Source organism: Borostomias antarcticus, assembly GCF_949987555.1.
Source record: "Borostomias antarcticus genome assembly, chromosome: 17".
Taxonomy (NCBI): Eukaryota; Metazoa; Chordata; class Actinopteri; order Stomiiformes; family Stomiidae; genus Borostomias; species Borostomias antarcticus.
Genome location: NC_140250.1, coordinates 3,634,194 through 3,660,663, shown reverse-complemented (window position 1 = coordinate 3,660,663; position 26,470 = coordinate 3,634,194). Strand labels below are relative to the sequence as shown.

The 26,470-nt window shown below is 45.8% G+C and overlaps 1 protein-coding gene across 1 annotated transcript in view; it reads left to right on the top strand.

The window, feature by feature from the left end:
- The window catches only part of nrxn2b (neurexin 2b), a gene marked incomplete at its 3' end in the record, with an annotated part of 537,657 nt that extends 528,275 nt beyond the window's left edge, over positions 1-9,382 (top strand). The window contains exon 21 of the mRNA XM_084452184.1: positions 9,081-9,382. Coding sequence (XP_084308310.1) covers positions 9,081-9,382 — 302 coding nt within the window. The remainder of the gene's footprint in view (positions 1-9,080) is intronic.
- Positions 9,383-26,470: the final 17,088 nt, after the last annotated feature.

The window sequence follows — 26,470 nt, the reverse complement described above, 5'->3', positions numbered from 1 at the left end:
ACCTGCTCCGGTCTTAACCACGCAGGTCTGAGGTTGAACTCCTTTCTCTCCGTCAGCCTGGCGACGGCCCCGTAGCGAGCCCGGTGACAGGCGGGGCTGGCGTGAGGGGGAGGTCTAAGATGGTTCTGACGAGAGGGGAGGGGGGGGGGGGGATTTTTTCGAGAACTGAGAACTGCCGAGAACTCTTGGAGAAATAGAAACGCAACCCCGCTGGGTTTATGAGCTCCGCGTTCCAAAAAATCAAAGGGAATCACTAAAGCGAGTAAATCGAAGGGAATCACCTTTCGTCTTGAGGGAAAGACACAAAAAAAAAGGTGTAGTAGTTCTTTATTCGACGTGTGACTCGGTTATGGCTAATCGCTGGTGTTTGGGTTCCGCGCTTCAAAGGAAGGATGGAGGTATTCAGTGAGGGACGGGTTATATCAGAGTTGGCAAGAGATTACGGGAACGAGCGTGTTTTCGCTGGAGTGCCAAGTGATCTGAAGCGACTACAGAGCACATGATTTATCCCCCTGCTCACTCGGCAGGGGCGGAGACAGGAATAGACGCTCTGGTTCGTCTGTGTGTTTTTGGTGGCTGCTGCCCAGGCTTAATCTCTCTGGGAAAGAACCCCCTCACCCACTCACACGCAAGCACACACCCACACACGTAAAGTACACACACGCACGCACACACATACTCGCGCACACACACAAACACACGCTCGCACACACTGTCTGGCTTACGTGCGCTCGAAAGTACCGACGTATTTACACACACACACACACGTATGCACACACACACACGCACGTACACATACACCGGCCCCGCAAATACGCGCACACTCACAAACACACCGGTCTCCCTGTGGGCGTTTGAGTTTCCTCCTCATCCTTCGCCCTGGAGGCACAACAATCTCACAGACAGCCTCCAACGCCATCTCTCTTCTGACCGTGGCGCACAGTGAAGGGCCTCCGCCGCAGACTCCTCATTGGCCGGAACTCCGACAGGCAATACAGTCTGGCTCCCACTCACTGAAAACAAAGTGCTCTCTCTCTCTCTCTCTCTCTCGGCTCTCCCCCACACACACACACACACACACACACAGGGACATTATGAGATATGAACTGGTGACATGGGTGGCGGGGGGGGGGTCTACCTTTCATAGCACAGAGTTCACTAGAGCCTGGATTTCAATCGATTCCGGAGACGCGAAATACATAGCCTTTGGTGGAGATGAAGCTGGGAGCACAGAATAACGAGGATTGCTATCGATCAGAGCGGCTAGCTGGCCGGCTGTGATCCACAGAGACAGACAGGGAGGGGGGGGGGGGGCGGTCAAGGTCGGGGTCGACTCCATTTGAATTCAATCAATTCCCAGAGCGAGTTTGTCGATTGCCATCGATCAATTGTAAAAAAAATATTTAAAAAAATAAATATAACCCAAAAAAAATCACCAGTTTGAATTCTGAATTGATTGATCCTAAACAGATTTGACACCGGCCGTAGATCTAGAGTACGGTACGGTATGTCATGATATTGTGGAGTCGCTGCTGGGAGGATTAGCTCAGTTCTCTTGTCGCCGCAGCTGCGCCTGTGAATAGTTTAAGACTGCAGAGGGAGAAGTTGCTAGTTGTTGATTCCCGGCTGACTAGCTCGCTTTTGCCGTTTTGTTTAATTTGCATTCGACGGCTTGTCTCTGTTGTTGGCCCAACCGCTCCAGGAGTCCTGATGTAGAAGGCTGTGTCACTGGGACACGTGTGTGTGTGTGTCTGTGGGCTGTAGGCGACACTCACACACACACACACACACACACACACACACACACACACAAACAGCCAGACAACCAACAGAATAGACAGCCAAGCCCACACACATTAGTAGGCACACCAAACACACTCACACCTACACATACAGACGATGACACTGAAGATGAGCAAGAACGACAGGAAGTTTCGGCACAAGGGGGAGATACAAAGCCAGAGAGTGAGAGAGAGAGGGAGAACAACTTTCGGAGCAGTGATCGTGGTCTTGAGATGTGCGTCACGTAGAGAGGGGCGGGGGGGGGGGGAGAGACGGAGAGATGTGGGATCCCACCGTAGCGTCTGATGAGTTTTCTTTCTGCCCTGCCTCTCCCACTGGGCTAATTAATCTTTGGCCTCGTTAGGGAAACCTTAATTACATCATCCCACCAAGCCTACATTAGGGTCCTCTGGATTTTAATGAGCCTGGCTCAGAATAGAGAGAGAATACATATCAGAGACCCCCCCCCCCTCCCAACTACACTGGGCTATCTACAGAGAAGATAGTGGAGGAGTGACACACACACACACATTTACAAAGTCTCTCTGTCTTTCTCTCTCTCTCTCTCTCTCTCTCTCTCTGTCCCTTGCTCTTCATGTCTGTCGCTCAGGTCTACACACTTGTCTCCTGATGGCGCCAGGTGCCATGAACGTTCCTCTCACAGAACATTAAGAGTCAATGAGGATTTTTTTTTTAATTGACGCTTAGCTTGGCAAAAATGCGAAGGGTCTGGAAACTCACAGTTGCTTTCCGATTCCCAAGGGGCGTTTGGATAGACCTACAACCAATCACCGAAAATGCCTCTACGGTGCCAGGCTAAAAGCGCCTACCTGCCCCCCCCCCAATTGAACTAATCTAAACTCTTAAGATGCATCCTTACTTCCTGCCATCCTGAGGGGTAATCTCTGATCTGGCAGGACGTGGATAGGCAAAGCCAGGTTCTCCGCTGCGCAGCTGTTACCGATCCACGTCTCGTCAGGTCGGCGATCTCGTCAGGTCGGCGATCTCTCAGGGGAGGCGTTTTTAGAGTATTCAAACTTGGCCCTGGTTCCACACCCTAAATCAACCCTTGTCTAGCCTCCCGCTGCCCCCTAAGGCTGGGTCAGAGAGGATTGGATGAGTGTAAGCGTTATGGTTGAATTATGTGAGGTTTGACGGTCAAGGAAGATGAATAATTAGCTGGTTATTGTATATATATATAGTATATCTCCTCCTAGTATATCTCCTCTGTCATGTCTCTCATCTATAGAGTAGTATTTAAATATGGAATCTCTACGCAATGTATTGCCTGTCCCACTGTACACACACAGGAAGGTAAATAATAGTTCACTCGTGTTTCCATACGAGCACACTGATTGAATTTGAAATATTAATCACCAGCACCAACTCAGATGAGAGACCTAATTGAGTCCATTAAATTCTCCTGTAGGACTCTTCCTTGGACAAACTCGAGCAATTGTATAACATCAATCATGTATTCACGTCGCAGAAACCCTATTAAGGATGTCATTACAGACTAACGTCATTAGAGAAGAAGAGATAACAGGGATACACCCGGTCTGCCATACCTGGCGGCACAAATATGGCGATGAGAACTGTCCTCACCCACTCCAGCTTCAAGTTGTGAAAAATTGGTAAACACATATCCCTGTCTGATTAAAGCCGCCTTTCCCTTGTACTCTCTATTTTATCTCATCATTTCCCTTGTGTTTATCGTTTCCTCCTTTCAAATATTGATTGTTTTGAAGTATTTGAGGGGGAACCTGAGAAATGGTCATTCATCTGGAATGAACATCTGTTAATTCAACTGGTGTTCATGCTGGCTGAGTCTTTAGCTCAGCAAATGTGTTACGAGACAGATTAGTGTGAGGGGAATGGGAGAGAGATGGAGATAGAGATGGAGATAGAGATGGAGATAGAGATGGAGATAGAGATGAGATAGAGATGAGATAGAGATGAGATAGAGATGGAGACAGAGATGGAGATAGATAGAGGTGGAGATAGAGATGGAGATAGAGGTGGAGATAGATAGAGGTAGAGATAGAGATGGAGATAGATAGAGATGAAGACAGAGGTGGAGATAGAGATATAGAGATGAGATAGAGATGATATAGAGATGGAGACAGAGATGGAGATAGATAGAGGTGAAGACAGAGGTGGAGATAGAGATGAGACAGAGATGGAGATAGAGATATAGATGAGATAGAGGTGGAGATAGAGATGAGATAGAGATGGAGATATAGATGAGATAGAGATTGAGATAGGGACAGATGGAGATAGAGACAGACAGAGGTGGAGATAGAGATGAGATAGAGGTGGAGATAAAAACAGAGAGATGGAGATAGAGGCAGATAGAGATGGAGATAGAGGCAGATAGAGATGGAGATAGAGACAGAGACGAAGATACAGTAGAGACGGATGGGAGATTTAAAAAAGGGAGCAGAAGGAAAACAAAGAGAAAGATGGTGGAGACTGACAACAAAAGATCAAACAGAAGCCGTCAGAATAGGGCATGAGACGGGGTAGAGGGAATACAGACGAAGAGATGAGGAGACACTGTTGGAGAGAGGCGCGGGCAGAGAGAGATAGACGCAGAACTAGAGAGAGAAAGCATGATGAAACGGAGAGAGAGAGGAAGTGAATCTGATGAAAAGGGAGGATGAAAGAGAATGAACAACTGAAAGAGGCAGAGAAAGAGAAGGGAATACAGAAGAAGAGACACACACAAAGTTGGGACCCTGAGTCAAGCACCGTCTACAATATCAGAGTGTCACAGAGGAGAGATGTGTCGGTTATGGAGAGTATCAGAATTAGATAGTCTTCACCATCCTGAAAATGAATCCCGGCCGCACACACATTTGCGTCAAGTTCAACTGCACAGGCCTTTTTCGCAGCGAATAATTCAAGAATATGAATGAGTCACATTCATATTCTTGAATTATTCGCTGCAAAAAGAAAGGCCTGTGCAGTTGACTGTCTGGGTCAGGGTTTGTTTGGAGCCCAGCACAAATGCATCGGTACGGTATCTATCTGCCATGTTCGGGTTAGGAGAGAGAGCGACAGGGAGCAAATAGGATTGGTTTAACAGCGGTGAGTCATTCTGCTTTGGAGCAGGCGTGCGCATGGCTGTCCGCGTCTCGTTACTCGTCCTTGTGCGTGCGCGATACGAGCGTCTCGCCGCGGCAAGCGCAGCCTGGCTGTACCACACAAGACTGTAGTCTCGACGGGTCAAACGTCTTCACAATCAGTCACGGCAAGTAGCTCGTCACTTTACCAGCAAGTATGGGTACATTCTGAGTTCTCGGCAATTGTCAGTGGGAGGACAGACGATTCTGGGGTTCAAACACATCTACCCATTCAACGCCAGCCAATTCACACGTCATCGGACTGCTGTGATCAACTACCAGGTGCCGTCTGACCAATCAGAAGCTGCATATGGGGGGGCCTTGGCACAGACCTATAAGAGCCCGAGCCAAGCAGAGGTGTTGATAGTACGGTGTCTGTGGGTGCAGGAAATTACTCTTTGAAGAAACGGACCAGCCGAGAAAGATTTGTGTGTTCTCTGTGTGTGAGGGCTGATGACTCAATTCTTCCACTCTTATATTCCCTGTAGCAATAACTTTGTTCTCTGCATCTGATATTGCAGTACAGATTAAGTGCACCACTCCGCTGACGATGCTGTGGAGCTCTATTATGCTCCTTTTCCACAAGTTAATATAGGTCTCCGAAACACGTTTTTGCTGAAAATACTACTTAGATTAAGCATTCTAGCATGCCTCTATTCCCCTCTGTTTCAGTCCTGTTCTGGACAGGCCGCTTCTGTGTCTGTAGCTTTAAATGCAAATGAGCTGCTGCTCTCCGCCCCCACTCTCTACTGCCTCCAGAGGTTTAAAAAATGCAAATGCAGCAGGACTTTCCTGAATAGTTTTTTTCCCAACCTTTCCAAAAATTTTTTCAGATGGGGGGGCAGTATAATTCTAATTCAATTCCCTCTCTGATGCCAGAACAGGAGGCAAATCTAAATGGCTTTTTAAATCACGTCTTGAATTTGGCTGCCCACAAAAAGCTATTTCAGAGTGTTCGCAGGTCAGAGATCCACATGTATGTGTACAAGCACTGAAAAAGTGAGGTTTTCATAATAGGAGACAAAAAATGAGTGAGGTCTGCACACAGGGATCGTTTTTCACATGTACTTGAGGCAACAAGCCAGGACTGGCGTTTGCACAGTCAGGCCATCGTCAGTGTTCCACACACAATCGGACACCGTTCCTTTTAGCAGTCACTCTTAAGAACAAGGGCACATTTTAATATCAATTGCCCCTAGTGGGACTAATAAAGTTGTTTGAATTTGAATTTGAATAATATGCATTGAAGGAACACCACACTCACCAGCTAGCCATCAGCCAGTGACTCACCCTGCGAACAGTCCGCCAGGTGTGAGAGGACGTCATGCAGTCAGACTCCGCCGTTTCTCACAACACTTTTCAATGTCAGACACCTATAAGTGGGACGCGTGGCGGCTGTGTGGGCCCAGAAGTGGACGCCACGTGGAGAGACAGGCACACAGCGAGACATCGCACCGGCATCGCCTCAGTCACACAGACAGAGGGGGAGGTAAAGATAGCTGCGCCGCCATCTTATTCTCTGCCCACCGTTCAAGACTATTGTCTCCAGTAGTCCGGCAACACTGGAAAATATAGAACTTCACCTGTGAGAACATCACTTTCTCTGAATCTGAGCTGTTTGCAAGACAATCTAATACACAGGACAGTAGTTTGGTATTTCTGGGTGGTTCTGTCAACGTGCTACCACTCTATTCTTCTGTTCTGAAGTGGAATTCAGCCTTCAAACACAGAGACGCATGGAATCACAGTTGAAGGTTTCCAAGGAAACGGTGTACCGATCAATACGGTTGAATGAGGTTGAAGTGCTAACTTTTCTCTTTGCAGCTTTTCACGGTTTCTTCCGTAAAAGACCCGTTTCTGTCCTGCTATCCTTTTTCGAGGTTTAAAAAATATATTGTATGTGATCCTTTTGTAACCAAGTCCCTTTGCCCTTCAGTGGGTGGAAAAGTGGGGTTGTCAAGGTCTGGGATTGTGGGTCTTGGGGCTTTTGGCGCTGGTGAAATGTATTTTGCCTCGAGGGTCATCCCTGATACACCCCAAAATACCCTTTCTAAATCTTCTACTAGAATTCCTCCCCTCGTCAAAACTCGCTGTCCCAAATGGCCTCTATGTCGGGTTTTATGGAGTTGCACTAATTCACCACATCAAATCTTCACAATAGCCATAGTTATGACTTTCTGCTGATGGTACTGGCTTTTCTGTGGTCATGTCTTCGCCCTGTTGCCAAGAAACAATGTCCTAATCGTTGACATTTATCTTCCCTTGTTCCCAAGAAATAATGTCCTAATCATTTAAATTTCCTGTTGCAAATTGTTTCTCTGCTTGTGACCCTAACACAATGATATGGATGCAGCCGAAGGCAACAACGAAATGTTTATATCTTTTATATTGTGCTATGTACCATTAACAATCTCCCATCATGTTCAACATCTCGATTGTACAGTCTGTATTGAATTAACGTTCTGACTTGTTATGCGCACCCAACAATGATTTATTAACTGTGGGTGTGATTATCATACAAAAGCAGTTCACAAACAGTATTTAGTCTTCTCGGAGACATGCAAAGGCGTAAACATTTTTTAGAAAGAATCGTTTAGTATGTCTGTTCGTAAGTGGTGAGAAAACAGAAATGTACAGTAATGTTCCATATTTAAGTGTGCCTAGCGGGGGGGGCTTGGGTGAGAGGGTGAGCCGGAGAGAGTAGGGGTCTAGGGTAGAATTTAGCCTCATTCACAATGTATTTTACTGTGGGTACTGAGTTTGGGGAGGAAGTTAGGGGCATCCGTTTCCTGCAGCTTGTCTTCAGGACCTGCATACAGATTAAGCTAATTAGACATGAGGCATAGACACCCCCATTCCCAAAGGGAGAATGGGACTGAACCCATTCTTTATGAAAAATATATTTCAATTAATTATTCAAGGAGTTTTTTTATTTTCCAACAACATAACAGAGAGAAAAAGGGGAAAGAAATTTGGGAGGGGTGGGTTGTTTATCACTTTCAGAGAACAATCTTACACAGCTTTCTTTTTGTAATTTTTTTTTTCATGCAAAAATCATGCGGCCAATTTGTTGATGTAAGTGACCCTGAACTCCGTGGTTTGCTATCTTATTTAACCAATCAGAGACCAGAGATCTCAGCGCTAGTGTAGACAGCTTAGAGCAGCGTAGAGCAGCTGACAGGACAGGATAGCTTGTTTAGTTATTTAGTCGATGTTGATCTTGTTATTTGTAGTCCATCTAACCTTATACATCTTTCCATGTAGATAGATGCAGTCTAGTGTAGGGAGCTAGGAGAGGAGAGTCAGGATATGTAGCAGAAGTATACATGCATAATGTTTTCGTAGTTTGATTAGATGGAGACTAGTCAGCTGAACTTAAATAGACTAACTAAACTTGAACTAACTTTTTATAACTAACCTCATGTTAAGTTTTAGTGCTGTTCTAATAATGGTTACCTGTGTTGCTGTCTTCATTTTGACTGTTGTTATCTTTTCTTTTTCTTTTTTGGTCCAGAGGGGGGCGCTCTCAGGTTCCCACTAACACCCTTCTCCCTCGTTGTCTCTTTCTTGTCCTAGGAGGTGAATTAGTGTTGCCCATAATAACCGTGGACTCGCTAGACCCCCCGTCCATCGCCACGCGCTACCCCGTCATCCCCCCGCCCCCGACCTATCACCCCTTCCTCACCCTCCTCGAAACCACCAAAGAGTCCCTCCCCCTGCCCGACGGCCGGCCCCCCTGCCCCCAGGACCAGGAGGACTGCGAGGAGGCCATCGAGGTGTCCGGCTCTGGCGAGATGACCGAGTCGGACGACGAGGACTATTACAAAAATTCCCCCCTCGTCACCGATAGGACAGTCCTCCCCCCGCCCCCCGCTGCCGCCGCCGCCGAGGGCGGAGTCCAGAACCCCCGCGACCGCCACTTCTCCCACCGGCCCCCCAACTCCCACCGCCCGCCCCTCTCCTCCACCCCCACGGCCAACCCCGACCAGCTCGGCCCGCGCCTCAAGCCCGGCGGCGGCGGCACCAACAACATCCCTGCCGGGAAAATGAACACCCGGGACCAGGTGCTGCTGCCGCCCGCCCACCCGTCCTCCTCCTCCGACGCCGACCCCCGCCACCGCCACGTCCCCGGTATAACCTACCCCCCCAATTTTCCCCGTGTTCCCACGCCAGACCCCACGTCCCCAGAGAGAGGCCTGCCCGGCGCCGTGGAGGTGCAGCAGTCCAGCAGCACCACGGGCATGGTGGTCGGCATCGTGGCGGCCGCCGCCCTCTGCATCCTCATCCTGCTCTACGCCATGTACAAGTACCGTAACCGCGACGAAGGCTCGTACCAGGTGGACCAGAGCCGCAACTACATCAGCAACTCGGCCACCGCGCAGAGCAACGGGGCGCTGGTCAAGGAGAAGCAGCCCAGCGCCGCCAAGACGGTCACCAAGAACAAGAAAAACAAGGACAAGGAGTACTACGTCTGAGACACCGGGGGGCCGAGACAGACGGGCAGAGAGAGAAGAGGAGTGCAGAGAGAGAGAGAGAGAGAGAGAGAGAGAGAGGTAGGGGGTGTAGGCAATAAGGTATTGGATCATGGGCAGAGTGTCTTTTAGTTAAATGTACGATGTTACAGTGTAGCCTAAATAACTTCATTTCCCAGCTCTCCTGCTTAAATCCCCTCTGAGAGAAAAGTGATCTGCATACACCGTACCTATGCATACAGTCATGTTTAGGTTCTCAATTTTCCAACATACTGTACCCTCCCTCATCAGTATATCCTATTGCATATTTTTATTTTATTTTCTAACACAGAAAAAGTCTTCAGAAACAAGGACTGCCACAAAACATGGCTGGATACAATCTAAAAAACGTGCCAACAGTTGTGCGCCATGCTCATAAACATCTTACAGTTAAGAAAGATGTTTAACCATCAAGAGATACTGTAAGAAACGACCACTACCAGTATTTGAGCGAAGGCCTTCAGAGGCTGTTTCTAGTCCGAGCTACATACAATTGTACTATAGATTAATTGATTACATCAAGATAGGTTGAATTGAACACTGCTGCAAAGTAACACCAACATACTGCCAACACACAGGAACTGTGAAACTCCCTCAAAGTATTCAGCGCCCTTGTCACTCTCGACAGCTTTCTCTTTCTCTCCCTCTCTCGATCGCCCGCGTGCTCTCTTTCTCTCCTTGTCTGCCGCGGCCGGCGGGTGATGCAACATTCTTCTGCTGTGTTTCAAGCATGTAGTATTCATTAACGAAAAAGAGATTTAAAAAAACAGTTTTTTTTCCTGTGGAGTTAAAAAACAAAACAAAAAATGATAACGTCGTTAAAAACTAGCAACCACGCAAGAGCCACTCCCAAACCAACGGATGCTACGGCGACATCTAGCAGCCACAAAAAAAACTCCAGAGGCCACACCCCTGGTTGTCTTTTGTTCAAAGCAGATATCTGTCGTGTGTTTGCGGGGGGGGGGCTCCACGTTGCCCCCTGCCCCCACCTTCCCCGTCAGGCCCACAGAGGTACTCGGGTCCCCTCCTCTCTTTCAGTACTAATCACAGAGACACAGAAAAAAACCTCCAGCAGCGAAATGACGCTGTTCTATATAAATATAAATATATGTATAGACGTTTCTGGAAAAAAAAAAAAAAACTGATGGACTTGAAGAGCGTCGATGAAAGATGAGAATTCACGCGGCAGCGTGCGCGCGTCCGCTGACAGGCTTACAGGCATAGCGAAGACGGACTCTGGAGCTCTGGACTCTAGACCAGGTCAGCCCCCCCCCGCCCCCACACCCAGCCCCACCCACCCCTCCTCTTCATGCGCACTCTGACGGAGGCCCTGCGTCGCCAGGAGACGCTGCCGCGTAGGTAAAGGCAAAGGACACGCAACGGGAAAGACAGTTATTTTGTTCACCGTTTTTGTTTTTGTTTTTTTTAAGTTCTTTTCCTGAAAATGAGAGACATTTATGGAAATTGTGAAGTCACATTTTCGCTGGAGTCCCACGTGCCCCCCGCCCACCCCCACCCCCTCCCCCCCTCCCCCCGGGTCTACTGTGGGGAGAGCGTACGCTACCTTGCATCTAAAATGGCGGCTGTGTCTTTCGCCTCTCGCTGGCCAGGACCGATGGCAGCCGACGGGCAAACCAGCGAGAAACTTTCAGCGGAGAAAACACATACGACGAGTCGGACAGCAGTTCCCTTGACGATGTACAACAGAACTCTAGTATTCCAATTTTCTCAAGTCTATTAAAAAAGAAAACTGTACCATGAAAAGAAAAGAAAAACCTAGAAAAAAAGTTTGTGAAATGTCTAAATATTTGAATCTCTCATCCCATTACTAAGACAAATGTTTTCCCTATTACCATCCCTGTTTGGAGAAAAAAAAATGAAAACAATAATTCTGGGAAATTGAAATTTATATGTTCTCTTTTTTTTTGGTAATTGAGCAAATGTGATTTGGGTTACAAACATTGAAACTGTGTAATTTTCTCCTGTTTAGGAGAAAGAATACTCTCCTGTACTCATCCCCTCCTGCTGTCATCCTTAACCATTTTCCGTCCACCGTCCATCCCTCATCCCTTTTTTCACAATGACAGATTGTATGTATGCATTACCTGGAGACCACACAGGGTCTGCCCATCCTCTATTTTCTATTGTTTTATATCTATCTCTGTCTATACTGCTAGAGACAAAATGGCCGTCGTGTCAAAATGGCCGTCTGGCTTCATCCATTCCTCCCTGCTCATCAGGTTTGTATGTTCTGTTCTCCCCATTGCTCCCACCATAGTTCTCCCAGTATCTTCCTGTTCTTTCTAAATGTTATTGTAAAGTGTTCCAGTGAGATGACTCTAAATATGTGTACATTAACAGAGGGGAATACACTTGGTTATATACTTCTTAACATCGTGTCTTGTGGTCTGTTCTGAGCCTCTCTCTCATGTTTTCTCTGTTGGAGCTGCTGCTGCATTGAAACCCGCTGTTGCTGCATTATACAGTAATTGGATGACTCGTTGAAGGTGTTTATCTTTATAACACAGTTCAGTTTTGAATAATATTCACATTCATGACCGCCACTGTAGTCTTGGTCCTGATGTAGGCAGTCCCCAAAAAGTGTTTTTTTAGTTTTTGTTTCTAGAGGTTTTTTCATATTATGAAAATTGAAGTTGCGAAGAACTCACTCAATATAACAATCAACAGTTTTAGGATCACTAAATGCTCCATGTCCTGTGAGAAGTGTGAACAGCTCTGAATCATTGAAGCCCTTTTTCTCTGCTTACTGATTTCAGGTGTACAGTACCAACATTCACAGAAGCATATCTTCTTCAAAGATTTGCAGATTTGAATGCATGATGCATCATTTGAAAGGTTACAATTTACACTTTTATAATCTGTAAAAAAAAATTACCTTGCTCTACATCAGGACCAAACCTCCAGTGGTGGTCACATTTACTGCAGAAGCCACTGAAGGTATATCTGTATTTGTAATTACACACAGACAGAAGTGACATTGGGAGACATTAGAAGACTGTTGTTCAGATGCTTCTGCTGTTCACACAGGCACTAAGAAACACATTCAATACCCTGATGATCACCGTACACAAACATTAAATGGTAAATGGACTGCACTTATATAGCACTTTTCCACCTTAGTGGCACTCAAAGCGCTTTACAATGGCCTCTCATTCACCCATTCACACACACACCAATGGCGCTAGCTGCCATGCAAGGTGCTAACCTGCTCATTGGGAGCAATTTGGGGTTAGGTGTCTTGCTCAAGGACGCCTCGACATGTGGACAGTCGGAGCCGGGATTCGAACCACTGACCCTTCGATCATTGAACGACCCGCTCTACCAACTGAGCTACATTAAAGGGGTAGTGAATTTTTGGACATAGAGCCGCATTTACAACTTACTGTAACCATGATGCATGGAATCAGCTGAAAATGTTCTCCATCAATTAACAGCATTATGGGTAAGTCGTAAATGAGGCTTCATGTCCAAAATTCTGAACTACCTCTTTAACACAACAGCCAGTTGAAGTCTGCCCCGCCAGTAATTCCTGAAGGTAAAACGTAGAATGGAAGAGAACCTTCAACAAAGGGAACTCACTGTTTGACATCCTTGTCCAGAGTTATCATCTCATCTGACCGACTCACAACATGAAGACTGTCTTGTTTTCTTCTCTGCAGAGAGGTAAGTGGTCGTTCTGGTGAGGTCTGTGACGCACCCTTGATCCTCTGAAGACCATCCTGGAACTTCTTGTGGAATAAAATGGTGTGAGAGGTTTATGGGTCAGGATGAGGATGGGAGGCTTCTAGAAACGTCTAGGCCCCTATTTCTCCAATTATTAATTACTGTTAAATCTGAGACCTGACTACTCCTTACATAGCATCATTTGTTGTCCCCATGAGGAACAATTCTACACAGATTTCTGTAGCCCGTAAAATATGTCACCATGAAAACAGAAATTAACTAGAAATGGTGCTAAAAGAGCACAGACCTTCACCCATGAGTGGATTCTGTGGCTCTGCGGGCTCGCATCACATAATTGGTATTGCTGCAGTCGTTAGGTCGAGAGCATTATGTCAGTCCCCACCCTGTGTCTCTGTGACCTACCCATGTCGAGAAATGGCCGTTTAGATTTCCCCCATTGACAATTAATGGGATTTTTCCTTCCTGAGCCAAAAAAGTCCAAAAAAAATAATTACTGGCCATGTTTGGGGGGCTCCTGGACCCGCCCCGTGATTCGGATCCGCTCCAGAATTGAATGGATTCTAAGTTGGCTAAGTTACTACTGTTGGATTTTTTTTTTCTAAGTTCTGTTGCAGTTTCAAGTCCACAATACCGAACACTATAATCCTATTGGTCTCCCAATAATTCTTGAAAGAAAGCACAAAAGCCAGCAGTTGAGTGCGAAGCGGTTTATTGATCTCAACAGGGACAGTGACATCAGCAAACCACTTTGAGTATAGGTCCGGATCATACTGATTTATCAGAGCTTTTACATCATCTTTTATACCCCAAATCAATCCCCTCCCCCTCCTTGCCCATTTTTAAAACAACCAACGTGAGACACGAATTTGGGGCACGTTCAGGTGGGTGGGCATATCTCATAGTATTTTTCCTGAAATATTGATATCTGGTCTGAACAGGTTGAAACCAGTTGGAACCAGTTTTCTGGGACTTCCACTTGTTACATAATTCTTTGGGACTTCGCCAGTGCACCTGCTCTTTTCTGCTGATCCAAAAAGTTTTAAGTTCAACTAGAGTTCAGCATCGTTGGGTCCCCCTAGAGGAGATTCTTAAAGGTTTTATCCTCATTTTAATGAGACCAGGCACATCAGTTCAGCATCTGCTGAACAGTCTACTACTAATCTGATTGGTCCTAACTTTTACAGTGTGTCACAAATGTTCATTGTGTAGTATGAATGGAGGTGAATGGTTTTCCCGGTCATGTTCGGATGGCTCATGGACCTGCCCCGTGATTCAGATCTGCTCCAGAATTGAATGGGTTCTTAGTTGCCCTTCTCAGGATCTATGAGTGCACTGATGACCTAGCATCTGCTACCACAGTCCTTTCTACCACCATAGGAAATTTTGACTTTTAAATAGTCACGAAGTTGGCGGCGCTTGGCGCTCATATTTAAAAGTGTCAAATAATCATATTTAAACGTGTCAAATAAACATTTTCTTCATTTTATTCTAATAAATGATGGGTTTTGAAAGCTCGGCGCTACCGTTAAATGATCTTTTTAGCCGGTTTTTGTGGCATCGTCATTATTTTTCGAGGTAGTTTCGAGGATTTATTTTTCGAGGTAGTTTTGAGGATTTCCGACCAGATGGGGCGCTGTCCGCTATGCAGAGTTGTATGGCAGTTGAAGAAGACTACCTCGAAAAATAATGACGATGCCAAAAACCGGCTAAAAAGATCATTTAACGGTAGCGCCGAGCTACCGAGCGGTAAAAAGATCACTTAATGGTGGCAGACCCACTGTGGCCTTTTGCTGCCCCTCCCCCCACACACACATACCTAACTACATGTCAAGCCCTCAGACGCTAACTCGTGTGGAGAGCTCCTGCAGCCTTTGCGACTTTCTCCACCAGAAATCGGCATCTTTGTTTCTTCCCGGCTTCGCTCTGCGAGCGCGTGTGTGTGTGTGTGTATGCGTGCGGTGTGCGTGTGTATGTGCGTGCGTGCATGTGTGTGTGAGAGAGTGTGTGTGTCTTAGAGAGACAGAAACATTACGAGGTAGGCTACCACCTTATTATTTATTATTTTTGTCCCCATGGTGTCAGACACTTAAACGGGATATGTGAAGTGTGCGTGTGATGTGTGTAAAGGCCCTAGGGAGTTCACAGTGACAGAGAGGTCCTCACAAGGGTAGATACGTTTTTACCCTTGGAAGACGACACGACAAGCAATCTGCGGTCTCTTGTGTCTGTGCAGTGGTTTGCGGAGAGACTCTGTAGACTTATCCAGAGCGGCCCAGATGAATTATTCAGACAGCACACCAAGTCACAGGAGCTGAATATTCACCATTAGGCTACAAGCCAGAAATAAGCGCAGTGTGATAAGCTTTTCTTGTTGTTGTATTTCTCCTGGCAGTCTAATTGGTGAATGGTGATGAACAGCTATATGTGAAAATAATAAACCTCTGTATTATTTCTCTTCATTAATGTTTCGTCTTGTTTTATTGGTGTTGTGTGCGCTTTTTCGAACGAGATCAACCCAACGAGTTGACATTCATGAAAATAAACTATCAATTGCCACATGAGCAAACAAACAGCTATTAGCAACTGGAAAAAGCAATAAGCTTGTGTCGACAAGAATACAATATGAAGATGAACTGCTGAATCAAGCTCCTTAGAATTAGATTGGATTCACCCTGTGCCTCACTTCCTGTGATCCCATTAGCCAATCAAAACTCAAGCCAATCAACATGATGTATGTCATGTGATATGTCACCTTCAATTGTTTTAGATCCGTCCTGAAGAATGTAATCTAATGCAACAATCATAGATAAAACAGTTAGAAGATCTAGCTCTAACATTGAGCCTATGGGGAACCAAGTACCCCAAACTGTCCTCATTTTAGATCTGTGACTAGCTACAATAATAACTGGATGGTTTCATCGTTAGATCTGATTCATCTGGATGGATCTCATTGAGTGTTTCTGTTGTGTAATAATTCTGGGCCATATATGGGCCGGAACTAAGCCACAAGGGCCAGATCTGGCCTGTATATGGCCCAGATCCGCTTGCTATCTGGGTTAGGTCTGATGCCTCCAGATCGGCTGAACACATTCTATGGGCAGTAGAGTTCAGATGTTTATAGATTCTGCAGTACATTAGAATGATGAAGCATCAGCAAGAGCGTGGTATGTTCAGCTGAACGTACCTTAGGGGGGCCACTCCCCCACCTCGAGGACGTCTACACCAGAAGATGCAAGACCAAGGCCAACAAGCACCTGAATGAGTCTATCTAATATATACAGTGTCACTATATCTAGTGGGTCAGAATATCTAGTGTACTTAACATAACCATACATGTAAATGCAAATGACAGTATATCTCACCCCAGGTTATTATTATTAATTATCTATAGCATGTACATAACACACCCATGCTCCCTCAGGTTATTTATATCTATATATAGAATGTACATATTCCATCCATATGGGTATCTTACTGTATACTGTACAGATTGGTACAGTACTTCTAGTGTAATTTGTAAATTGTGTATTTGTAGTTATCTGTAGTGATCACATCTCGGAGCCGACAGCAACATTTCACCGTACACTGTACATTACATGTGATGAAATAAAGAATCTGAATCCAGATGAATCAGATCTGATGATGAAACCACCCACTCATTGTAGCTACTTACAGATCTAAAACAAGGCCAATTCCGGGCACTTGGTTCCCCATAGGCTCAGTGTTAGAGCTAGATGTGCTTATTGTTTCTATCTCTGTGAATGTTGCATTACATGTAGATCAAATTTACGAGGATGGGTGTAATAAATCAATAATCGCCGCATCCGATAACCCATTGGATGAAGTCATTATCCAATCAACTCAACTTATTACTATCATGTGTCATATCATAGCCTATAGTCAACCCTCCATTCTATGATCAAGTGCTGAATGATATTATTAGATCTACATGGTAGTGTATGATTTATATCTATGCTATTTGATGTGACAGCCCTGCTGCAAATCTACACTCTACTGTAAACTTTTGAGAACTTCAGTTCTATACCCTTGATGAATTTCATATTATAAGAGCTTTATTAAAGATGATTTATTGAGGACTTCCAACATCGTATGCAATAAAATTCCTTTTAAATCAATAAAAGAGCGATCACATTTTCTTTGTTCGAACGTGTATACATGTCCATACGGTATGCAGATCTATACTCCCGCACACAAACCCGACCAGCACCGTACGCCGGACATTTGGGTCAGCTGGCAGCCATCGCCGTTCACATCAAGGCCCCTCCCCCGCTGTGATGGTGTCCCCGTCTCCACGGGGTACCGCTGGTCTCTGTAGTTCTGGCAGTGCTTGTAGTTCCCAGTGCCTTGGCAGAGGAAGGGTGTTCGGTGTGACTGATCCAGAGTCTCTCTCCCAGCCACCAGAGAACCTCTCTGATGACACACCGACTGATCTCAGCGCTGTCTTAACCACATGATGTTTTTCTCTGATGACACACCAGCAAGCCTCCATCTCCATTCTACTTCATGTGTGTGTGTGTGTGTGTGTGTGTGTGTGTGTGTGTGTGTGTGTGTGTGTGAGAGAGAGAGAGAGAGAGAGAGAGAGAGACCCACCAGATGTGTTGCAGCAACCTCTTGTGGACTTGATTCAAAATCATTAATTTACAAGTCAAGTAAACCCTACTGCATAGTATTATATGTGTCTATGTGTGTGAGTGGATGTTGTAAGGTAGACATTAGGTAGAAGGTTTAAAATTAAGGTTTAACGTTTAAGATGTTACAATGAGAAGACAAGAGGTTGGGTTATGGGTTTGGAGTGTGTGTGTTTGTGTGTGTGTGTGTGTGTGTGTGTGTGTGTGTGTGTGTGTGTGTGTGTGTGTGTGTGTGTGTGTGTGTGTGTGTGTGTGTGTGTGTGTGTGTGTGTGTGGTGTGCGTGTGTGTGCGTGCGTGCGTGCGTGCGTGCGATGTCCTGGGAACTTTACAACATACACCTGGGACTTGGAGGGTCCATCTATGTCTAGGTTTTAAGTCTTATAATATAAGATATAATAATTAGTACGTCCAGATTTATGGACAGGAAAGGGTGAGTTGTACATCTTCTGGTTAAATTGTGAAACACAGATTGGGCGCTCTCTCAACTGACCAGCCTTGCTGCAGGTTGCTTGACAAGAAGCCACACTCGAGTGCTTGTATCTATCTTTGGATCAATAAATTCTGCTAACTGTTGAATTGTTTTGCTTCTTAACCCATATTGAACGAGAAATTCTACAACAATATAGAGGAGTCAACTACGGAGAGAGAGGTGCCCCCCACCAGGGGGGTTGGAAGAGATGTTTGTGTACATTGCTGGTTATTGGAGTGAGCTTCCAGTGTGGAATGCCCAGATGAACACAGACCAACACCACCCAGATCAACATAACCCAGACCAGTATAGCCCAGACTATCATAACCCAGACCAACATAACCCAGACTAACATAACCTAGACCATCATAACCCAGACTAACATAACCCAGACCAACATCACCCAGACCAACATAACTCAGACTAACATAACCTAGACTAACATCACCCAGACTAACATAACCTAGACCAACATAACCCAGACTAACATAACCTAGACCAGCATAACCCAGACTAACATCCTAACCCAGACCAACATAACCCAGACTAACATAACCCAGAACCTCTTGAAGAACAAAGTGCAACAACATAGAAGGTAGTAGGAATAATAATCTATAAAAATTATCATTCAACAAATGGTCCCTTAAAATGACTATTTCTAGGGGGACATGACCAATTTAAAGGCAAAGTGCACCAAAATGACAGTGGTAAATGGACTGTACTTACAGTAAATTGCATCTTTCTACCTTAACGGACAAAGCGTTGTGTGCTCTCATAACTACAATAATTACAGTAATTAATAATAATTACAGGACCCCGAGGGTCTTTTATTAGCCACACAGTAAGTGACACACACAAACACACGTGTGTGAGCGGCGACACAATACACACATACACACACACATGCATCAGTGGTCACCGGTGGAATGTGTGTCACTTGTGTGTCCTCTGTGTTTGACCCATCCGAGCCGTCCACCTCCAGGGGCAGCCAGCCTCGTCGTCTGAGCGCTGGGGTATCTCCCGGGCCTTTCTCTGTTGAGTCTCTCCCTGAGAACCCTAGGGAGAACATCCCCAGTGCCGGATTCGAACCCAGGACCTTCTTGCTGTGAGGCAGCACCAATTACGTGAGTCCAAAATGGTATACATACTAAAGTATGAAAATGAAAACGCGTTCAGGGGTTTAACCTGGAACGTTTTTTTTTTATATATATCACTCTAAAACAAACATACGTTCTGACGAAGGCTGATTGCCGAAACGCGTTAGCGTATTTTGTATGATGTGAGCCAAATATAAACATGTGAAAAGTGAGTATTTTGTCCTCCTTGAATTGAACAACTGAGATGTGCTACCATTGCAATGTTTCCTAGGCAAACACTAGGTAGAAGGAATCAAATCACTAAGCACATAACCAACCGACAGCAATAACACTTTAGAGCAGGCATTCCCAAACTGTGAGGCGGGCCTCCCCTGGGGGGCCCAAAAGAAATTCAGGGGAGGCGCGGAGGGATGGTTTAAAGAAATATTTAAAAAATATATGTTTTTTTATTTTTTAATGTTCTATGGTTTTTATGAATGAAATGTGATTTTAAAGGTCAGGAAATCTAAATAAATAATGGGAGAGATGTATACTAAATTTGTGGATAGTGCAGTGAGAGCAGGCATGAATGTATTGTGCAAAAACGTCATAACGTTAACTAGCAACAGGTACCACCGAGCTAACTTAGCTGTGTAATGTTATGGGCTAGCTAACGCTGCCTTGCAAAATGGACACATTTGGGGGTTTGGGGGGGCGCGGGTGTGTCACTGTCTTCAGAAACTTGCAGAATGCACTGAGGTATTGTATAATTGGACAATAACTTATTTAAGTATAACTGGAGTGTGAGGTAGCCTTGACTCCACCCGCTAGGACCTCTCGTTAGTGAAGGCAGGCGAGGATTATCCAGCAGGAAGTTGATGCTGTTAAGGGGGAAGTTGAAGTGATTGGCTCAAGAGGGAGCCACTCGGAGGGTTAGGAGAGTGAGGGTAGGGTTTGAGATTTCAACTGAGAGACGGATAGAGAGACTCTCTAGAGAGAGAGAGAGAGAGAGAGAGGGGTAGATACATAATACATTATTCTATATAGAAAGACAAAAACAGGGAGGACAGAAAGAGAACGGTGAGAGGGAGGGAGGGAGGACAGATGAATACTAGAGAGAGAGAGAGAGAGAGATGGATGACTGACATTCTCAATGAGGAACCAGTCTGTAGTTTATTCATCACCAATGAGATGTAGGCTACAGTACCAGAGCTCACCACGAATAATAATAATTTCTGGACCTCGAGGGGGTCTTTATTGGCCACACGTGACACACACACACACACACACGAGTGAGGGGTGACGCAGACAGAGTCTATCTGTGCAGAGAGAGCAGCCAGACTGTGGGGCAGACTAGCAGCACGGTGATGAGAATGACAGATGAGCAGGTGGGGTAGCAGCCCTCCACCAGTAGTCAGTGAAACAGAGCCATTCACACAGGGCTTATCATCACTCTGGGCCGGGATGCATCACAGCCTCTCTGGGAGGGAGGGAGGGAGGGAGGGAGGGAGGGAGGGAGGGAGGGAGGGAGGGAGGGAGGGAGGGATGGAGAGAGGGAGGGAGGGAGGGAGGGAGGGAGAGAGAGAGAGAGAGAGGGAGGGAGAGAGAGAGAGGGAGGGAGGGAGGGAGGGAGGGAGGGAGGGAGGGATGGATGGAGGGAGAGAGGGAGGGAGGGAGGGAGAGAGGGATGGAGGGAGGGAGGGAGGGAGGGAGGGAGGGAGGGATGGAGAGAGGGAGGGAGGGAGGGAGGGAGGGAGGGAGAGAGAGAGAGAGAGAGGGAGGGAGGGAGGGAGGGAGGGAGAGAGAGAGAGGGAGGGAGGGAGGGAGGGAGGGAGGGAGGGAGGGAGGGAGGGAGGGATGGATGGAGGGAGAGAGGGAGGGAGGGAGGGAGGGAGAGAGGGAGGGAGGGAGGGAGGGAGGGAGGGAGGGATGGAGAGAGGGAGGGATGGAGGGAGAGAGGGAGGGATGGAGGGAGAGAGGGAGGGAGGGAGGGAGAGAAAGAGGAGAGAGGAGAAGAGAGATAGAGGAAGAGAGGAAGAGCTGGAGATGAAGAGAGAGAGGAGAGAGAGATGGAGAGAGAGGAGAGTGAGAGAGAGAAGGAGAGAGAGATGGAGAGAGAGAGGGAGAGGGTGATAAGAAAGGAGGAGACGTATGACGTAGACGTGTCGTTGAGATTGCAAGATCACTCGGAGGGGCAGGGCAAGAAGTGTGTGTGTGTGTGTGTGTGTGTCTATCTGTCTTTCTGAGATGAGTGTTTGAGAAAGTGTTTTTTTTCCTTTTCCCCAAACCCACACCATCCTTCCCCAACTATTTTTTCCCTGTTGCCATGGAAACCTTACCCCGTCATAGTGTGTGTCTCCCTGTGTGTGTGTGTGTGTGTGTGTGTGTGTGTGTGTGTGTGTGTGTGTGTGTGTGTGTGTGTGTGTGTGCGTGCGCGTGTGTGTGTGCGCAGGCACTCTTTTACTGTGAAGACAACATTGAGACAAGCAGAGACAACACTGTCTAATCTATAATGAGCTAGACGTTCTTTTCAGATGAATACACATGCACGCACACACACACACACACACATACACACATCAATTATAATGTCTATGTTACATTCCAATAAGCTGTATGGTTGTTGTTAGCTAATCATTGCTCCTCATTCTAGATATTCATGTGCTCATCCATGCATATGTTACATTCCAATACGCTGTATGGTTGTTGTTATTGTAGCTAGTCATTGCTCCTCATTCTAGATATCCATGCGCTCATCCATGCAGAACAAACAAAGGACATGGAATAAGTGAAGGAGGTGTGTGTGTTAGTGAGGCCAGACCCAAGATGGGTCCGGTACTGGGGTGCTTTCATTAAACCACTAGCCTTGAAGACATTTCCACCAAGCACATTTAACTCTCACACACTCCTTTGAAGCTAGTCGAGGTTCTGTCTCACTCTCTCTCTCTCACACACACACACACACACACACACACACACACACACACACACACACACACACTCACCAGGTTTGAATCATTAGGACAGTCTCTCCACAACCTAATGAGTGTATGTGAGCTGTGGCTTACACACACACACACAGTCAAGTAGAAACTACTGCACACAGTGTGTGCGTGTGTTGTGTGTGTGTGTATGTTGTATGTGTGCGTGTGTGTTGTGTGTGTGCGTGTGTGTTGTATGTGTGCGTGTGTGTGTGTATGTTGTATGTGTGCGTGTGTGTGCGTGTGTGTGTGCGTGTGTGTGCGTGTGTTGTATGTGTGCGTGTGTGTGTATGTTGTATGTGTGTGTGTATGTGTGTGTGTGTGTGCTGTGTGTGTGTGTGCTGTGTGTGTGTGTGTGTGTGCCTATAGGAACAGACAGAAGACAGATGTAGTAACTCCCTGAACAGGAAGGCAGGGAGAGATGGAGGGAGGAGGGAGAGGAGGGAGAGAAAAGGAAGGAGAGAAGGAGGAAGGAGGGAGAGAGGGAGAGGAGGAGGGAGAGAGGGAGAGGAGGGAGATCGAAGGAAGAGAGAAAGAACGGATAGAAACATACCATATCCCAGATAGCAAGCGGATCTGGGCCATATACAGGCCAGATCTGGCCCTTGTGGCTTAGTTCCGGCCCATATATGGCCCAGAATCATTACACATCCGCTTGCTATCTGGGATGTGTATTGAAAGTGAGGAGGATGGTGTGGATGATGAAAAGGAGAGATAAGAACAGAAGGAGGAGTGAAACAGAGAGAAAAGGGGTGTACATGTTGAAAGAAAGAAGGAGGAGGTCACCTTGTAAAAGTTCACAAACACCCAGCAGCGGATCCAGTCCACCATCTGTTACAGGACTGATCAATAGGCCTCCCGAATTTCATTTGGATAAGGGACAAGTGATTGTTCCCTCCACCTGTGAATAGCTCTGAAGAACGCCATTTATTATGCCCATAAGCATCGCAGCTTACACTGTAGGCTACACCCGGCCCCGCTTAAAAACGCACCATCTTGGCTCATGAATCCAAATGAAGCAAGTCCCATCGAGTTGTGAGGGGAAGTCTTCAGTATCAGACCTCCCCAGTCGCGCCAGACTGCAGATATCTCCCCCGGTTTATGTTCACCTCTGTGCTATATGCTCACGTACTGCATGAAAATATCCGCCCGGGCTTTTTACAAGAGTCCGCTGTAGTGGTATACGGGAGATTCATTTCCCGCTGTCATATTCTCTCCCTCCCCCTCCCCCTGTATGCTACCACTTATCTTTGTTTTCTCTTTCGGGTTGACGTTTTAATTTGGCTTATTCAACACGGTTTGTGCTGAAGAACTACCGGACTAGAGTGTGTTTTCTAGCTGTGGGCCACACGTACCATGCAGTGTTTTTTTTTCACACTATGCACTGCGAGTTTTATGTCATTCCTAGGAGAGTTTAAATTGGGTGTTGTTGTGCAGTTGTTCCTTGCTCTGCGTCAGTGTTCAGTATCTCGCATCTCTATTAAATTCAGATTTATTGTAGTCCTGTGCATTTCACAGCGAGTGACATTTAATAACGAACTGCCCTGTGTGACGCAGCCCAAACTGAAATGACTTGCAAGTGTTTGAGGAGTCCTGAAGCAAACTGAAAGAGAAAAAATAGTGGTGTTGTTTTGGACTATTTTGCCACCATAATGAAGCATGTTATTGTGTGGTAGACTACACACGCGTCGAGGCCAACTGAAATATTTACCCTCTCGCAAGTCTTTCATGTTCACCAGCACATTCAGATAGCTTCTGTTATCAGCTACCACAAAATGGCAGCTTGTTTGCAGTGAAGTTGTGTGGTGTGTGTGTGTGTGTGTGCTGCGAGTACCTAGAATAGAATATAAAGTATTATTTCGTCATATAATCAATAAAGGTACATTGGAATTCTTGTTATCGCTTGTCCTTACAATATATTATCAGCACTAATCAATTCCTCATTCCAGTTCATAGGTAGCCTACTGTAATGGAAAAATATGTTTTTGTATGTTCTCTCAATAAGAAATGTGTTTTCCATGTTCTCTATATGCTTGTACAGGGAAAAACCCTGACCTTTGAGTAACCTTCCATTCCCTCATGTGTATTCCTGTATCCTATTCCCCAGACGATTGTATGCCAGTGCTCCTAGACATGCGCTCATTCTGACCTCTCTAGAACTAGACATTATAAGGTTCCCAATTTACTATCTGTAGTCTAGCAGTCTATCGAATTCTACTTATCTACTTATTCCATCCAATCATGGATGACTGTGACTGTGACCATAATATAAGCGGCACAATTATTAAAATTCAAGTATACAGTTGTACAGAGTCAATTGCTATTGTCTATTGTATAGGCAAGATGCAAACCATGAAACTGAGAAAAATAACTAAAGTTCTTTGACTATCCAGCCAAATGTGTTGTAGGTAGATTAGTGGCAGTGCACTGACTGGACATGTATTAATCAAGTAAGATTTATGCATAAAAAAACATGACCACAGATTTGACCCATGACCCCAAAAATGCATACTTCAGTCTGTCTTTGGATTTCTTTAAATAACAATAGCCTGCCATTGCTTTTTCCAGCTTTCTTTGTGTTTTCAGTATAACTGAAACTCTGAATCTTTTCTAATTGTATTTAAATAACTCTATGTTTTGTTTATGGATGTCAGCATTTTTTAAAAGCTGAACAGATTGAGTAATTGAGAATAATGAAATCGACCCCTCTCTCTAGGCCATACTCAAGAGGGGTGTAATTGTTGTCAATATCCATTACACCAAAGTTTTCCTTTTTACCTAAGTCAGCTTTTGCTTCATCGTCATCATCATCATCACCATCATCATCATCATCATCACTGTTGCGGCCGGCTGGGAATCGCAAGATCCCTGGTTCGATCCCAGCTTCCAGAGTGTGCTGAAGTGTTCTAGAGCAAGACACTGAACCCCAAAATTGCTCACATGCGGCACAGTACCTTGTACTGTTGTCTCACAACAAGAAGGTTTCCGGGCCTTTCTGTACAGAGTTTGCAAACCCATGTTCTCCTTGGGTTTGCAAGGGTTTCTACGGATCCCGACCTGACATGAGTGATCTCTCTCCACAAACAGCATGTGAGATCACGTGATTAGGGTCGTGAAGCCAGGCTAGTGGACACCATAATAGCTCCATGACTGGATATCAGTATGGGCTATTTAAGTGCAAACAAGTGCTTTTTATATAAAAGGTGAGGGTCTTTAGCCACTGTAGCCACCTCGGAGAAAAGGCTTTCATCTTTCAACAACCGTTTTCACTAGAATGCTTCATCTGAGTGGTATTTTCCGCAATAATAATATCATTCATGTTTTGGGGACCCCAGAGACCTAACTGTACATTCACTTTAATAGGGGACCTTAAGTCTGGAAATCGACCCAGAGTTAGTTAGCCTACAGAGGCCTCGTTACAATTACAAGGACAAAGTTGTTCAAAGCAAAACTAAGATAGCTAAATCACCCATGCACATACATTGCTGATCCCAAATAACTCCTCCAGCAACTTTCCTGGTAGAGATGTGAACAGATTTCAAAAACAGCCCACTTCCTCTCTGTTCATCCTATTCCTGATACCGTGTAAAGACTCGTCAGTGACGCAACGCCGTTCTGCATGGATTTACATAATGTGCTCACGTCTGTAATTTCCATGTTCTCAATCTGTCACTCAGAACGCCCTTGGCTGCTGTGGTTCTCTACAGACGGCGAACATTCAACGCCTCACAACATTCTCGCAACATTGTCATCGACAGTGAACCGCCCTCTTTGATCAATTAGATGCAAGCGGTTAGAGATCAGCAGAAAGAATACACACACACGCTGGGAAGCCCGACATCTTGATACGATATCCCTGATATCAAAGTATTCACTGAAGAGTCCCTGCTTGTGATCTGAAATCTCTATTTTAACCAAACGTCAAGCTTGGACAGTTGCAGGGATCGATTCGGACATCATAGGCTACACATTAAAACACTGCCCCCTGCTGTTTCTGTCAGGAACAGACAAGACTATCGCACTGGCTTCTCGTGACAGGTTCCCCTGACTATCTATTTGAGGCGAATGTAATGAGATATGTGGAAAAGATGAATGGAAGTTCCTGCAGCATCCAGCCCTTCAGATAGCATGAGGTACAGTACTAGATCTCCATAGCTGATTTGTCATACTA